Source organism: Orussus abietinus, unplaced genomic scaffold, assembly GCF_000612105.2.
Source record: "Orussus abietinus isolate OABI.00-Male unplaced genomic scaffold, Oabi_2.0 scaffold3, whole genome shotgun sequence".
Lineage (NCBI taxonomy): Eukaryota > Metazoa > Arthropoda > Insecta > Hymenoptera > Orussidae > Orussus > Orussus abietinus.
In genome coordinates this window covers 1,956,575-1,972,549 of record NW_019395984.1, presented here as the reverse complement: position 1 = coordinate 1,972,549, position 15,975 = coordinate 1,956,575, and the positions used below count along the sequence as shown (strand labels likewise).

Here is a 15,975-nt window from a genome sequence, read left to right as displayed (position 1 = left end):
ATGGCCTGCCAGGTACCGCTTCTGCACCTGGTCGAAACCGCGCGGAGCGAACCTGCCGGGTGAATTCGAACGTCACCTCGGAGATGACGGGAGCGGGAGTTTTTCCCGATTTTTCCTCCCCCTCGGAAAGACTCGACCTTGGAAGGCCTCGCGAGGAAAAAGGCGAACCGCCTCGGAGCCAAGGGGAAAAGGAGGAGTTTCGGTCAGCCATGAACCAGGCAGTTTATCGACTCACCTGCCCTCTATCAAACCGAACCTTGCTTAAGGTGAAAGGGGCTTTGGTTCTTGACGTCACTCGCCGGGGAAAAAACCTTCGGAGGAGGGGAATTCCAGGTGGCCGAGAGGAGGAGGGAAACGCGATCGCGCTCGACCGGCGAGCGGACTTAACGGTACAGCCTGGTAACCTTATAGGCTGGGCCGAGCAAGAGTCGCGAACCGCGTCCGATCTCGAAGGTGAGAGATCCTCGGGGTGCACTCGATTTTTTGAGGGGGCTGCCGCGCCCTTCCACCCGAAGATCGCGATCGCGGACCGGGAAATGCCTTCTCTCTAGGCGGGCCGGTTTAGGTATCTCGGCAGGAGCGGCGACGATCGCGGGCGATGAAAGGGCCTCTGGATCCGAGAGGAAATGGGAAAACCAGATGAGAAGTAGAGATGAGGCTTTTCGGGGGTATCCGCGGTATTCCGCGGCCGCGCCTTTCCACTTGTGGAGAGCCATTCGCGAGACGAGGAAAAGCCTTCTGGTATAAATACGGACCGGTTTGTCGCGGTTAAAAGGAGCGCCGGGTCCGATCGGCCATCGGTCAAGTCCGGGAGAAATTTTTTTTTTTGCGCACCAGTGGCCCTGCCGGACCGGATTGGGCGAATCGCGACTATTTCAAGGTTCGCCCGTAATTTCGAGCGATCGATAACAAAATGAAACGGGCCCGATAGTGCGTGGTGCGAGGAAAGGTAATCGGGAGCAAGGCTGGGGAAAATCGAGGGGAATCGCTCTGGAGGCGCTCCCGGGTTGGCATTCAATTTGCAATCTGCGATCTGGGATGTGTAAATATTCGCACGATGCATCCGCGATGCATTTCACCGATTACCATGGTATCGCCTCGTGGGTACCGCTTTCTTCGAGTGACGGGATTATGAGTCCTAGGAATGGCTTCCGACTCGGGAGGAGGCTCTCGATGGATGACAATTATCTCCGAGATTAGCGGTCTCGCGAAACGAGAAACCAGAAGGCTCCCGGATGTCGTAGGACGTTCGCGGGGACAAAACGAAGTCTTCCTTGGGGACGAGGCTAATGCCCTGGGGACCGTCGTGGCGGGACGATTTATTTTCGCGTTTCACTTTGCAAGCCTTATGGGATGCCGCGGGCTCGAAATCCAGGCGTGGAGCCCGAGAGATAAATTGGAGCGCGGGCCAATTTCGATCTCCTCGAGGGGACCCGGGTGGGCGCGGTCTCGTGAGAATTTCCTAGAGATCGCGGAAAATCTTAGGAACGAGCGGCGGCACGAGCGACGTCGCTATAAAGCAGAGGCATAACGCCGCGGCCGGTGCATTGGTGCACTCGGTATGCATAGGTGCACCTCGAGCGCTCTAATACGGAGCGGAGCCATTACAACGGCGTTACAAGCCGCAGGAATATCGCGCATATACAGGCCCGGTGTACATACTACAGCCGGGTATATACAGTCCGCTTCAAAAGCGGCCGCGGCTCGCCGATGGACTTTCATATCCAAGAAGCAAGGAGGTCTAGCCAGGGGCACTCCGTCGTCGGCCGGTGAAGGGAACGGATCGTCCAATCCGAGTGACCGGGTAACGCCGCAAACGCGTTCTAGCAAATATGTCGCTGGACCCACCGAAACTGCATCCTAATCGCTGACCGATAACGCGAAGCTCTGCTGAAAAAAATTCAACGATCGCCGAAAATCGACTCCGAAAAGAGGAGACTACGTGGCGCGAGTTTGGCCTTTCTGCGAAGGACGTGGCGGTGGATCCGACCTTCCACAGGAGGAACGTTACTTATCGTAACTTATATCGGTAACAGTGATAAGTTATCTCCGTGTTTTATCCCGTGCCAGTGAGAAGTAACGAGGCGGACGGTGCGAGGTATCGTAGCCTCTTTCGGCGAGGATAAGGTCGACAAAGGATTGCGGGAGGATGCCGTCGAAAAGACCGCTTGGCCTTTGACAGCTGTTTGCGCATCGCTTGACAACCCGTCGCGGCGACGCTGGAGACTTCAATGCGCGCATCGCCTTAAGCGAGGTTCCACTCGGAGACTCGAATGTCGGGAAAGAAGCGGTCCTTCGCCGAAGAGGCGAATTCGGCGGTTTCCTGAGACACCTTGAAGAAGGACCTAAAGGTTTTAAGAAAACCGATACTCTCCCGGGCAAAAAGTGCGTCCACACGTGGGACCGATGCGTGGCTACGTCGTGGGTTGTCGGGATCTCGAGGAAGGTGTCTAGATGGTCGAGTGAGAGCCAGGCCTGGCTCGAGCGGCTTCCGGAGGATGTTCCTGGTCCCCGTAATCCTGGTGTCCCTGGTGGGAAAGACGGTCGCGGATGCGCAAGGTACGATTTATCCCTCCCTAACGCGGAGAGTGGCCATTTTTCCTTTTCTCCGGCTCAAGGTAACCGCGGAGCGGGATTAAGAGCCCGTGGATCCTTGTCGATCGGTTCGTAGATCGCAGTTCTGGAGGTGGTTAAGTCTCCGGGTCTCGAGAGAGAGAGGCCCCGATGAGGAAAGAACGGTTTCTTGCGCTCGAAATCGATTTCGCGCTGAAAAAAGACCGTGAACGAGGCGCCACCCACTCCGCCGGCGTCCTCGCTCGGTTTCTGGACTGCCGAGGTCGCCGCGTGTGTGACTTCGGCGAGAATATCGACGAGGAGGGGAAGCCGCTGAAGATCATCCAAATCGTGACCGGAAAATTAGGATTATTTTAAATTCAGCCCATATGACGAGGCGCAGCTGCGACGAATTCGGCGTTTCCAGAGTTCCCCTTCTTACCTCGGTGCAGTACCGACCGGAAGTGGGGTAGAGTCGGACACCTGTTCTCCCGTTGAAACGCGATGCGAATCGCCGGTGACCCACATCGCCTGGGGATTCGACGAGAATTAAGACGACTCCACGATCGAGGATTTTTTAATTCACTCGAAAATTCGAGTCCCACCGAACTCCTCGACGAGAATATCTCTCGATTGCGGGACAACATGGCGGTAAAAAGAAAGGAAAACAACGCTAGGCTCGTCGGTTGTCCCTCCGTGGATATCCTTGGAGTTTCGCGTTACCGGGATCGCTTTTAAAATAGAATCTACTCTTTCTCTTTGCCTCCTGCTCTTTCTACTTCACAGAGAGAGAGAGAGAGAGAGAGAGAGAGAGAGAGAGAGAGATGATATGAAGCGGGAAAATAATCGCGCGTAGTGGAATTAGATGGAGGCACTCTTCGTTGAGACAAAAGTCTTCGAGGGTGACCTCGCTCGTTCTCCGGTCTCTTTTCCATGTGTCCAGGTAGAGGACATTCTACAGGAGACCCCGGAGCCGCTTTTTTAGCCGGCAGAACATTAACCTCGGACGTGGGTGGGAGTCGTACGTTTGTTCGAGTCCTTATAGGAGCCGAGAAACGAATTTCTTTAACGGGAGCGACACGAGGTCGGCGGCGTAGGTGTTCCACCTTACGCGGGAAACCTCGAGGGCCGGGAGAAAATTTCTAGCGAGCACAGGTGCTTCGGACGCGTATTTACGGACACGCGATTACGGCACCGGGTTATCTCCTGTAAACGCAGGACTAATTGTTGGGGGTACTGCACCGGCGAGTGCGCTCCCAGAACGTTAACTGACAGTCGCTGTCATTATCCTCTTAGCAAACAGATTACGGCGTTCTTCGGCTACGTCTGCCTAGGACAGCCTTGACCTTATACGCACTCGATGCTCTCACCTAGTCATGGTAATTAGGGGGTCATTAAAAGTGTCAAAAGTGTGACTCACTTTGCGCCCAGACAAGCCACTTCGGGGTTCGGCCGCGTTGCGAAACGGAGATGACCTCTCCCCCTCATTGTTCCCCGTTATTCCCCGTTTCAGCGGCAATTAGCATATTCCTACGGCCACCGAGCCTCGAATAATTAGGATTCGCTGAAAATAGTCCGACGAAATTGCCGGAACGCCTCGAACGGCGAGTCTCGATCCGCGGGAAGACGTCCGCCGAGGAGACCTTCCGCTAAAAAAGGATTTTTATTAAAAGCGTTAATTATCCGCGGAATGCCTCGTTGCGCAAAATTCTAACTGCGTTTACGGCGTCGTTTACCACGCAGGCGGCGAGTCGCGGGTAAAGTAAATTTAGGCGAAGGCTGAACGCCGCTCGAAGTCGTTCTTACCAGAAATTGGTACCTTAGCAGTCCATTATCCGGCACCGTTGTTATTACCTCACTCGGTCACTTTTCTCGCGCAATTCCTTTCATTTCCGCGTGTCGTTGCATCGCCGTTCGCGTACCGAGGCATCCTTTAATTAGCGGCTCGAAGGAATCCGATTTCTTGATTCTTTCCTCGATAAGTCCGCCCCGATCGGAAACGCGGCGAATTAATCGCGTTATCACGTAAGCCGCGACCGTTACTAGCGGGCACGGGTCCGGCTCTGGAGAACGTGGGCCTGGAAATAAATGGATGGTAATGGATAGAACGCGTCGGTGGGATAGACGTAACATTTAGACCTCGCAGCCAGCCCGACTGGTGCGAGAATGCACGTCGATGGGATCTTATGTGCCGACTTAACTCGGAAGAACAACGCCCCTTGGAGAACGTAACGATCTGCTCCGTAATCGCGTCAATGGCGACTTGTCTCGACTTTCCTTCCTGCCGGAAGTTCGCGCAGACCGCGGCCGGTCGGATGACATTTCGCCCACTGGTGATTTTTTTTCATCATCCTCGTGGCTGAATTAATTCGATTGCGGCGTGGAATATGGAAAGGGGATCGCGATAGGGATCGGAATGATTTCTTTTCCCTTTCCTTCCTGGGTGGGAACGCGCTCCTTTATTCGAGGACCGACGCCCCTCGTCGGCGGAAACTCGCGAAATCATCCGGCGGCGTTACGGTGACATTTAATAACCGATTTTCCGAACAGATAGCGAGACTGGAGCAGGTGCGAAAAATCCGGGGGGTTTCGCAACCTCCTCTGATTTCCTACCGAGGATCGCGAGAGAGCGAGACGGCGAGTGGGGTCTCTTTCGCAAGAGCAGCGCCGTTCAAAACAATGGATTGGGAAATCGAAACTCGCGTACAGGTTGACGTCCGACTTTCCATCGATAGGGCCCACGTCCGAGGCACTTTTCTTCCAGGAAAGACAAACCGGAAGGAGCCTATTTGCGAGCAGAAAGACAAAAAAAGAAATATCGTTGCAACGGTGGACGCGCCCCAAGACCGAAAGTGCCCCGAGAGTGTCAACCGGTTCTTCGCGCCCGTAAACTTCGCTCTCTTTGCCTCGTTGACTTTACGCAAAACAAACGCACGATTTCGCAATGTTACTCGTAAAATCGGCTCCGTTACGAGGCTCGAAGAATTTCTCGGCTCCCGTGCTTTCCAGGGGCCGATTAAACCGACTCTCTCCTCTCGTCGTTCGCTCGAAAAATTCCTCGCTTGACCTAGGGAGATTATTTTCTTTTTTTCCTTTCTTTTTTAACCAGGTTAACCTACGGGAATGCATTTGGCAGCGAGGGTAGCGACAAGTATCGAACCAACCGAGAACGGTGTCTCGTTCCACTGGATACCTCTTGCTCTCTGTGGGCGCTACCACGCCCGTTGTCTGACACTTTCGATCCGCAGGGAACAAAGCGTAACTCGGAGTGGAATACGGAGATACGCTAACGTGCATTAACGGTACCACTCTTCTAGTTAATACCGTCGAGCCAGATCGAGGTCCCGGCATTCTCGATGCTATACGGCTTGCCCGAGGAGAGGCCATACCGTTATTTCGGCTTTGAGGTTTTGTAACCGAATGACCCAGACTCGTGCGGCCCCTACCACGCACCTATACTGTAAACTTAATAGCCCGACAACGTACAGTGCCGTGGCAAAATTCCTACGTCGATAGAAACCACCGCGATCCCTTTTCGGAGCGTGAAGGGCTGCACCGCCGATCGGCCGATCAGCTGACTCGGTTGCGCTACCGAGGCGCGATTGAAATGTATAATTTCCATGTGGTCTAGAAACTGCTCGTAAAACTCGCCAGACTCCTTCACACTCGGGGGAACATTAAAAACAATTTCCTCGGCACATGGGAGACTTTTTTGCCAGGGGTGTCGAAGTACCTCGGACTTTTTTCCCCGAGAGCAAATCACTTTAGAGATTACGACAAGTTCTCGCGAGCGATGAAGAAATTATTTTCTAGCTGGTAGGATGGTAAAAATCGGTGCTCGTCGAATGTCAGGAGGCTCTTATGCAGGTTCCTTGCGTCGTCTAGGACATATATCCAAGGAATTAATGTACCTTGTCTTCTGACGGGAGAATCGCTGCTAGACACAGGGTCCACGACGGGTGCCACCTTTCCTACGCCGAGATATCGGGCTCTGATATGTACAGGCGAGTTTATACGTTTCTATCCTCGAGAGAAGGATAAATCGTCGAAGAGAATGGTCACGATCCGTTCCCGGGTTCTCAATGAGAGGAGGATAATTGGCCAATGGAGAGCTCGGTCGAAGGGGAGCAAGTGCGGATCGCGCTAATGGATGCTTAGTCTCGTACTCCCGTTTCGACTAATTATTCAGGTTCGCACGCCCATTTCTATCTCCGTTCTGAGAAGTAGGATGCTCCGGACGATGTCGAGGAATGTCGTATCAGCCTTTCCAGGCTTTCACCCTGGACGGGTCGCGCTCTTCGTGTCTCATTCGGACTCGTCCCCTTTGAACCTCCACCGAATAAGATCAGCTGATTTCCACCGACCTCCGGATTCGGTCACCTGTCTCGAAGGCAATTCAGGAAGCGTACCTTCCGAACCCGATTTCCAGGGAATTTCGCTTTTGGAAGGCTGGACTCTTATTCCAGAGATGTTACGAGGACGCGCGAACGTGTCTTGGTTTCCATCTTCTTGCACCCACGGACTTTCCCTTGTGGCGAAAAAGTCCGCGATCCGCATACACCTGGCCGCGATTGCATCTCGAATACGGGGCCTTTGCGAAATCGTTACGGTGCCAGATTCGCAAATTGCGCACGGGCTCGTTTCCTACTGAGGATGGTCCAGTTCCCCGGAAAACGAGGTGTCTTCGAGCCCCAGAAGAGGTACCGCTAGGCGTTGCTCCCTACGCGACTAAGACTCGTTTCGCGTTCCACTTCGCGTTTACCAGATGCACGGCAGGACGAGTCGTAAACTGGGGCATAAAATGCAACTGTTTATTGCCTCACGAGTTGGCCGAATTGCGTGGTTTCTAGCGGTGGACGGAGTCAGCGAATCGAGATGGGTCAAGGGACGCTCGCGCAAATTCCAGGCTCCCGCGGATCGCGAGGAATTATTTAAGAAAAAAATCCCAGTCGCTGGTGAAACGAGTCTCGCACTTTGCGACCATGAGAAATCCCGACTCGGGTCGCGACCATCCTCCGGGAGACGGAAAACGCTCCTGGAAAGAACCATGGAATTCGAATAATGGCATTCGCGTGGGACTCCGCTCAAGGCTGGCCAGTCCATGATGCGATTCGCGATCCGCGACTCGGTTTGCAATGCGAGCCACCTTTTCTGCTGGCAAATTCGTCGCTCTCGTTCGCAAAAACGGGGCAACGGAATCGGTTTGTCTGCGATTCGTGTCACGCACCGTGGACTCGGTGCTCGCTCGAGCGATCCCTCGTAAAATCGGCCGAGCGGTCGTGAAACCCGGCATCCTCCTTTTGTTCTCCTGCCTCCTTTTCGGAGCAAAAACTCGCGGAAAAGTCGCGGGAAAAAAGGAATCCCTCGTCTCGTCGCCGCGGCCATTAGTCGAGCTCGGAGAGGCAGGCTCGATGACGGGTGTCCTTCGTCGCCTAATTGGCGAACATCCTGTCTGCTCCAAAGCCGTAATGTCATTGCCACCTCGGTACACTCGCTGGGGACTTATCCAGGTGCGAAGTGCCTCGAGACACGACAGGAATCGCCGAACGCTTTCCGGATTCCTATGGCAAACGAGCCGCTTAACGAAGCCGGCTGCTCTCCCCGAAGAAAGTTCCTTTGGAGAGGAAAAAAAAAACTTAGCGTCGAGAGTTATTATCGAGAGTTTACGCTCGGTGAAATCCTTCGTCTTTCGGGAAGCGAGGCCTGGTTTTTGTTACAGGGAGCGCGAACAAAGTTTCTCCGATAGGTGCATTATCGAGGCCCGAGCACCGTGTGATTACGTTCGATAAATCGTTACCCCTGTCGCGTTCCCCTTTCCACGTGTCCTGATTTCTCGGTGGTTTCCAGATACGAGATGCGGACATCCGGCGGTGCCTATGAACGCCAGAGTCTCGCTGTCGGACGAGAGCTTAGCCATCGGCGCTCTGGCTACGTACACCTGCGACGCCGGCTACGAGCTCTTCGGGTAAGCCGATATTTTAATCGAATGGTCGATTTATTATTCCCGATTTATGATTTATTTGTTCTCTCTTAATGAATGGGTAGGCCGCCGCAAGAAAAGCGGCGGCTCGGTTGCGTGAAACGGGCCATATCCAGGAGAGTCTTTCTCTCGCTTTTTCCGCCTTTAGGAAAGACCCGACCGCGACGGTTCGTCGTCCTGTTGCGAGCCGCGTAAGAAAGATTCTTTCCGGGAAAGTGCAAGATTATCCAGAGCGGATTTCAATGGGCGCCCTCGTAAAATTGGGTCGTTACTTAGTTGGTCGTGGATAAGACTCGGAATGTGGGATTGCAGTTAGGCCCAAGTGGATCGTAAAACCTGCCTTCGCGTTTTTGCGTTTCTGCGTCTTACCCCGGGAACTCCAGCTGCCAAGAGGTGTCCCTTGCTCTACGTCGAGGAAACGCGAGTCATATCCGCTGACGAGGATGTACGGAGAATAGAGGGATGACGGTCCCCAGAAATTTGCATCAACCTGCCAGACCGATTCTCTTTTCGAGGGCGTGTCGAAATTCCCAATAGAATTTATTCAGCGATTATTTCGGGGGCCGGCTCGATGCACCGATTTTATCATTTTATCATGCGAAGCGCAACACGTATCGATATTAACCGGGACCCCGAGTCGATTCAATTAAAGCCATCGTACGTGCACCTCGGCACGCTACTTTCTCCGCTTTAGAATTCTTCCCCGATACCGGGGAAGAGGCGGGAGAGAGTTCACGAAGTCTGAACGTCATCGCGTGTTTCGCATTTTATCGAAAAAAATTTAAAGAAAAAAAAATTCCCGGACGGGAAATTCGAAGGAAAGCTTCGAGAGAGTGCGTTCCACTCCTCGTGAGCCGAGGTTTCGTGAGTGGTTCGAGGTAGAGGGAGGTTTTTTATTAATTTTCTTTTTTTTAATTTCAGATCCAGCACCCTGACGTGCAGCAGCCGAGGTCGGTGGCAGGGAGAGCTGCCGTTCTGCGGTGAGTTTCTCCGAGAACTCCGGACTCGGTTCCGAGACGACTCAATGGACTGGCGATTTCCTAACCCAGTCGGGATTTGTTCCGCGAAATTCGCAGTCCTTTTCATCGGCGGATCGCGGGCGCACTTTCTCCGCCGATTTCTGAAACCCCTCCCGAAGATTCCTGGAGGTCGTCGAACGGGACGTCTTTCTCCGATTGGCGGGCTTAAACGTCCAATTAAGGCCTCCTTCCTGATAACATAATATCGCGCACCACGCGATCGTCCGTTTCGAAACCCGCCGAGGAAACGAGCCCCGGGAAGTGGTCGAACCTCGTAACCGATCGCGGACGGGAATTTTCACGGCGATTTCCCGCCGGAGAAATTTCCCTCTCGGTTTCGAAAGCCCGCTCCGTGGCGCGATCGAAGCCTCCGCAGCGGAAAAAATGGAGCATAATACGCAATTACAGGTCGTTCTTGCAGAACGTCTCGGACGCGTTACGAGCGCCCGGTAAGGCCTCCATTCATGGACGTACCGGTAGCCGGTCTCGTTACGACCAATTACGCGACTGTTAAACCGCGATTAATAAACCCTAAGTAAGCTCCCGCAATTTTCCTGCGCAGCCCTGCTTTGATCTCCCTCGACCTCGCTGTGAGAAGCCACTCCCGTAGCCCCGTTAAAAAATAGGAGTCTTTCTTCTCCCTTTCCCCTGAATTTTTTCCCGGACAGGAGAAAATCACCGAATGGGGTAAGCGACCATTGAATCGGGGTTAATAAATCTCGGGTGGGATTTCATAATTCCCGAGCGGGTTTACGTTAATCCTCGCCGTGAGAAATCGAGCGATCGCCGGCGTTTCGTCGTGGGAACCTTTCGCACCGTAGGAATAATCGACCGGGCAATCCTTCTCAGGATTAAAGCCAGAAATCGGTTTTCTCCTCAGGAACGAACGTGGGTTTCCGCCGACCCGCTAACCAGTCCACGACCGTTCGCGGAGGCGACGCGGCCCACGGAAACGACGGCGATTTTGGGACCGAACACGATGGCAAAAGGTGCACGGAGACCCAAAGCGAACCTAGCCCTTGGTGGAGGGTGGACCTTCTCAAGCCCTACTCCGTCAAAGTCGTTCGAGTCACCACGAGAGGATGCTGCGGTAAATTTCTCAAATTTCGTATCAACATTCCCCTTCGAACTCGATCCTTTTCTATACCGATCAACGTACAGGGCACCAGCCTCTTCAGGACATCGAAATCAGGGTCGGCAACAGCAGTGCGGAGCTTCAGAGAAATCCCCTGTGCGCTTGGTTTCCTGGCACCATAGGTGAGTCTTTGGGGCAGGAAAAGTCACCTGTAAGGGAAAAAAAAAATGATCAACGTCATAAATTATTTCCAGAGGAGGGCATGACGAAGACGTTCGCATGTGCCAGGGCACTCGTCGGCCAATACGTGTTCCTTCAACTAGTCGGAGTCGAGGGAAGCCTCAGCCTCTGCGAGGTGGAGGTCTTTGCTACGGACGGTGAGTTCCTCGAGTTCCGATGATTTCCCTACTGGGTCGTTCGAGCGAAATCGATCGATCTGCTCGAGCGAGGTGGACCGAGATCTTTACGAAATGCCCGGAGAAATCGGGAAGAATAGCGCGCTCCGCTTTTTGCGGGGATTTTTTCCGCTCGCCTTGTCCTGCGAAACCGATTCCGAGTTTAGCTGTTATTCTTCCGGAGGATTTTTTAAACAGGTGGAATCTCGATTGATTCGTCTTTTCAGAATTTTCCGTGGACAGGTGTGCCCATGCAGGGACCCCAGCTGATGCGGACATAGCGGCGTTCAATTCCACCTGCTACGAGTTCATCGTGAAGAAGGGAGGATCCTTCCAGGACGCGAGGTCCTACTGCAGGGCCAGAGGAGGCGATCTAGTCCACGGATTCAAAGGAGTGTCCGCGACCTTTATCCTGAACAACCTCGAAAGAAGGAAGGACAAGCTGAAGACCCAGCTGGTTTGGATCGGAGCCCAGAAGGAGCCCGTGATCACTGCCAGGACCTGGCGATGGGTCGACGGTGGGTTCGACCTCCATTATTTTCGTTGAATGTCCACCTATCGCGTACCAAGCTTAATAAAGGGAACGTGAAAGTAGAGGCGTGACGACATCGAGCGGAAGTTGCGGCAAAGTCGTAACGAATAAAAGCGATCGTCCATTAGGAGTCGTTTTCTTTACAGTTCGGGCCATTAGGGGAGAAATCAGACACCCCGTTAAGGACTGGAGAAATAAAATTGAAAGGCCTAATAAATATACATATTTCAGGTGAAATCGTTCAGAAGCCCTCGTGGGGAAAGGACCAGCCCAATAATTACAATGGCGAGCAGAATTGCGTGGTCCTGGACGGTGGGAGAGGCTGGCTTTGGAACGACGTCGGATGCAACTTGGACTACCTGCACTGGATATGTCAAAGCAGTTAGTGCCCGAATAATTAGAAATCTATAAATTACTCCCGTTTAACCGATACTTACTAATTTTTAATTTTTCTCTTTCTCAGAACCCTCCGTTTGCGGCAGTCCAGATAAAACCGAGAACACGACGGTCGTGGGAACGAAGAGGTCCGTGAGTGCCACCGTCGAATACGTTTGTCCTTCCGGTCACATGCTTCTCGGTTCCGGTGTCAGAACCTGCGAGCCTTCCGGCTTCTGGAGCGACTCCGCACCGGCCTGCAAATGTGAGCATTTATTACCTTAAAATATATTCTACTTTCCTTGGCACTCGAGAAGACCCTCCTTGGAATGGAAATTCCATGTTCCAGTCGTCGACTGCGGTCCGCTTCCGGCATTTGAAAACGGAGTCGTCAACCTTGAAGAGAAGAGGACGACTTACGGGGCAATAGCTGATTATACGTGCAAGGAGAATTACACGCTAGTTGGAGACGCGAAGCGGAAATGTGGAGACGGCGGTATTTGGAGCGGGCATCAACCCCAGTGTCTCTGTAAGTAAAATATCCTCTTCCCCGTGGCCATGGAATATCTTTTAATACCTTGAATCGCTAATTTCGCTATTATTTTCCACAGTTGACTGGTGCCCGGAACCGCCGAGCGTGAACGGAGGGGTGGCCAGTGTGACAGGACGTCGAGTTGGCTCCACTGCCACTTACACCTGTCAAAACGGATTCATACTTTTCGGAGACAATGTGAGTGGTCCATATCGAGATAAATTGCTATCTTACGCCGAGCTCTCTCGTTTAGATTTAATAATTCATCTTTTGTCAAGGTTTTGACCTGCGACATTGGCGGCGAATGGTCAGGGAAGGCACCCCAGTGTAAGTTCGTCGATTGCGGAGCACCTGCACAGGTGGAGTTTGGCACCGTCACCTTGATGAACGGGACCACTACCGTTGACAGCGAAGTTTTGTACACCTGCCAAGATGACTATTGGCTCGTTGGAGAATCTAGGCAGAAATGCACCAGGGAGGGCAAGTGGAGTCACGAGACACCTTCTTGCGAACGTAAGCGATTTGAAAAGAAATTATTTAATTTTAACGGAGATTAATTAATACCCAAATATTTACTACAGTGATCACCTGCGAAGAGCCCGAGGTTCCTTCCGGAAGTTACGTCGTGGGCTACGATCTGAATGTCCACAGTGTCATCGAGTACCATTGCGAAGCTGGATATCTGCTTCACGGAGAAGCGAGACATTCCTGCGGAAAAGACGGAGAGTGGACCGGAGACGTTCCCACGTGCGAATGTGAGTGCATTTGGAATTTTTTAGGAGGACTAGAAATTTTAACGCAACCCTCATTTCAGTCGTTGATTGCGGAAAGGTTCTGCCAGTTCTGAACGGGGCTGTGGAGTACATCAACGGAACCACACACCTGGGAAGTGAGATCTCCTATGGATGCACGAGAAATTACAGGCTGAACGGAGTTACAAGGAGGTACTGTCTGGATAATGGTCAATGGAGCGACGCGACTCCAAAATGCGAGGGTGGGTATTTAAAATAAATACAAATAACGTGTGAACATAATATCACTCTGATGTCTGAAATGCACTTTCAGAAATTCGCTGTCCGGAACCGATTTTGGCGGAGCACGGGATTCTCTCCGTCACCGGGAACGACCGAATGTATGGGAGAACGCTGATTCGAACCGGCACTGCGGAAAATTCAAATACTGGAGCGACTTCTTACAAAATTAGCGCACTCGCCAAGTACAGGTGCGAGAGGGGCTACAAAGTGGTCGGGGACCCATTATCCACGTGCGAAGATAATGGAAAATGGAGCGGAGAAGTGCCCCAATGTGTCTGTAAGTGGAGGAGGGTAACAATGACTGCGAATCTCAATTTTCCCTGGTTTTCCTCATTTGCTTTTATTTCAGACGTAGACTGCGGGAAGCCCGAGCAAATGCAACACGGTCGGTACACACTGACTTCGAATGCAACTTATTACGGTGCCGCTGCACTCTACGAGTGCGATGGGAACTTTGAGCTGGAAGGCTTTGCCAGGAGACTGTGTCTGGAGAACGGAACCTGGAGTAGCGAGACTCCCGTCTGCCGAGGTATGTCCTTTTCTTGAAAAATTAAATTCCCTCCAGAACTCCACCCAGGCAGGTGAGAAAAATCGAGATAATATTCTAGAAATCAGATGCAAGGACCCCGAGAAAGTCGAGGTGCTTTCCACCCAAGTGTCGACCCACAGCATCGGTGGAGTGGCACATTACAGCTGTCCTCGTGGGTTCTTCATGGAGGGCAACGAGACCAGGGTGTGCCTGCAAAATGGATCCTGGAGTGGGTCCATGCCGGCCTGCTTCTGTAATTTTTAAAACATTTATCTCGCTCCCCTGTAAACCCACCTCTGGAGAAATTCTCACTACTTTTCGAATTTTCAGCCGTGGACTGCAAGCATCCAGGTACCATTGAGAACGGGAGAGTTATCGTGGTAAATGGCACCACCATTTTCGGGGGAGCTGCCGAATACCACTGTCTGCCCCAATTCGAGAGAATAGGTCCTTTCCTCAGGAAGTGTCTGGACACCGGAGTCTGGAGCGGAGAGGAGCCTAGATGCGAAGGTACCCTCCTTGTTTCGTCTGAATTTGAATGGGAAATTAAATATAAAATATTTCTTTCAGTTGCAACGAACGAGATTGCAGAAGCTCAAGGTGTCGGGACGAGTGTTGGCATCGGGGCTGGTGTCATCCTCTTCATTCTCCTGATCTTAGGACTGGTGTACCTCAGGCTGTAAGTCGGTCTACGGGTCCGCTGCTGCGACGGAATATAACAATTTTTTTTATCCCTCAGTCGAAAGGCAACTCCCGTAAAAAACACGGAAAATGTCCAAGCTGCGGAGAGGAAGGAGGACCAAAACGCAGCCGTCATGTCGTACGCCAGTCTAAATGACGGAACCACCAACACCATGTACGAAAACGTCCCTGAGGACGGTCTCTACGACAGTCCCTACAGTATTTCCGGAAGCGCATACGGGTACCCATGAATTCTCCTATATCCTGCGAATTAATAAATCAAGATAATAATCGTAATTCGGGAATTATTCCAGATACGGAACCAATGGCAGGAGAGTCTACAACAGGTCGGGCCACTACGAAGCGGAGCCGGTCGCCAGAAATGGCATCACGATAAACGGTGTCTCCGTGCGATAGTGATAGCGATTTTTCACAAATTCTGCCGAACCTTCGACGTGTAAATAATTCCAGAAAAATGACAAACCCATCGGTGGAAACGCGAGAAAGACTCCAAAGTGTTTCGGCTTGCGGGAGTGAGCCAACGAAGAGAGACCTGCGGTGTCGGAGCGAAAGTGGAACTTTGATATTTCGGGAGAAAAGTGCGAAATCGTCCTGCTTTCGGTCTCCGGCATTACCGAGTGTGTATCATTCTGTATATACGATCTTTTAATTATTTCAACTCATTACTCGTAGTTCTAAAGACTCGTTCCAGCGTTAGAGCCCCTGAGGACCACGGGGCGAATAAAGCAACGACTTTGTTTCACACGACTAGCCTTATTCTCGATCCTCTCTAGCTTAATTTAGACCGGTCGATTTTGACATCGTTGTCGACTTTTGGCTGTATATACCGGTCGTTCTTGAACCGATTGCCAAATGAGTGAATCGCACTCCTTAAAAGGAAAATCCATATAAGGCGTGGAGCGGCTCCTCTCTCCTTGATCCAAAGCGCGGACCTTTTATCCATTGTAAACCCCAAGATTCCTAGCTCAAATTAGAAAACTTATCCAGGAACTCTTTATAGATCCCCGGTACATAATTATCCATAAAACGCGATAATAATTATCCTTCTGCTCTTCAGCTCGAGCGGCGAGGTTCCGCCTTTCGCTCCGAAACCTCGCCTCGAGAAAATTAATAAAAAAATATAAAGAGGCGGATAAAAAACGAATGAAAAATCGCGGGGGGCGCTTTCTGATTCGCTTAATCAAGAGGAGAGAAAAAAAGGAAGAAATGTCGAAAGCCTCGACCTCGGAAATACGTTTTCCTTGTTAGG

At 52.0% G+C, this 15,975-nt stretch overlaps 1 protein-coding gene across 1 annotated transcript; it reads left to right on the top strand.

Annotated features, from left to right (window-relative positions):
• Positions 1-626: 626 nt before the first annotated feature.
• On the top strand, positions 627-15,122 carry LOC105699037 (sushi, von Willebrand factor type A, EGF and pentraxin domain-containing protein 1). The gene is made up of 22 exons (XM_012423734.2): positions 627-646; positions 2,387-2,559; positions 8,401-8,518; positions 9,455-9,513; positions 10,433-10,642; positions 10,714-10,809; positions 10,882-11,004; positions 11,250-11,540; positions 11,786-11,935; positions 12,018-12,194; positions 12,279-12,458; positions 12,541-12,659; positions 12,740-12,974; positions 13,043-13,216; positions 13,276-13,455; positions 13,527-13,772; positions 13,845-14,024; positions 14,104-14,277; positions 14,355-14,534; positions 14,595-14,703; positions 14,764-14,946; positions 15,020-15,122. The coding sequence occupies exons 1-22, from the start codon at positions 627-629 to the stop codon at positions 15,120-15,122; spliced, it is 3,480 nt and encodes a 1,159-aa protein (XP_012279157.2).
• Positions 15,123-15,975: the final 853 nt, after the last annotated feature.

Excerpts from the sequence above, each read along its gene's own strand:
- LOC105699037 (XM_012423734.2), top strand. The coding sequence starts at position 627 with ATGGGAAAACCAGATGAGAA. Across the intron at positions 13,456-13,526 it reads CGCGACTCCAAAATGCGAGG|AAATTCGCTGTCCGGAACCG; the intron begins GTGGGTATTTAA and ends ATGCACTTTCAG. Across the intron at positions 14,535-14,594 it reads AGAGGAGCCTAGATGCGAAG|TTGCAACGAACGAGATTGCA; the intron begins GTACCCTCCTTG and ends TATTTCTTTCAG.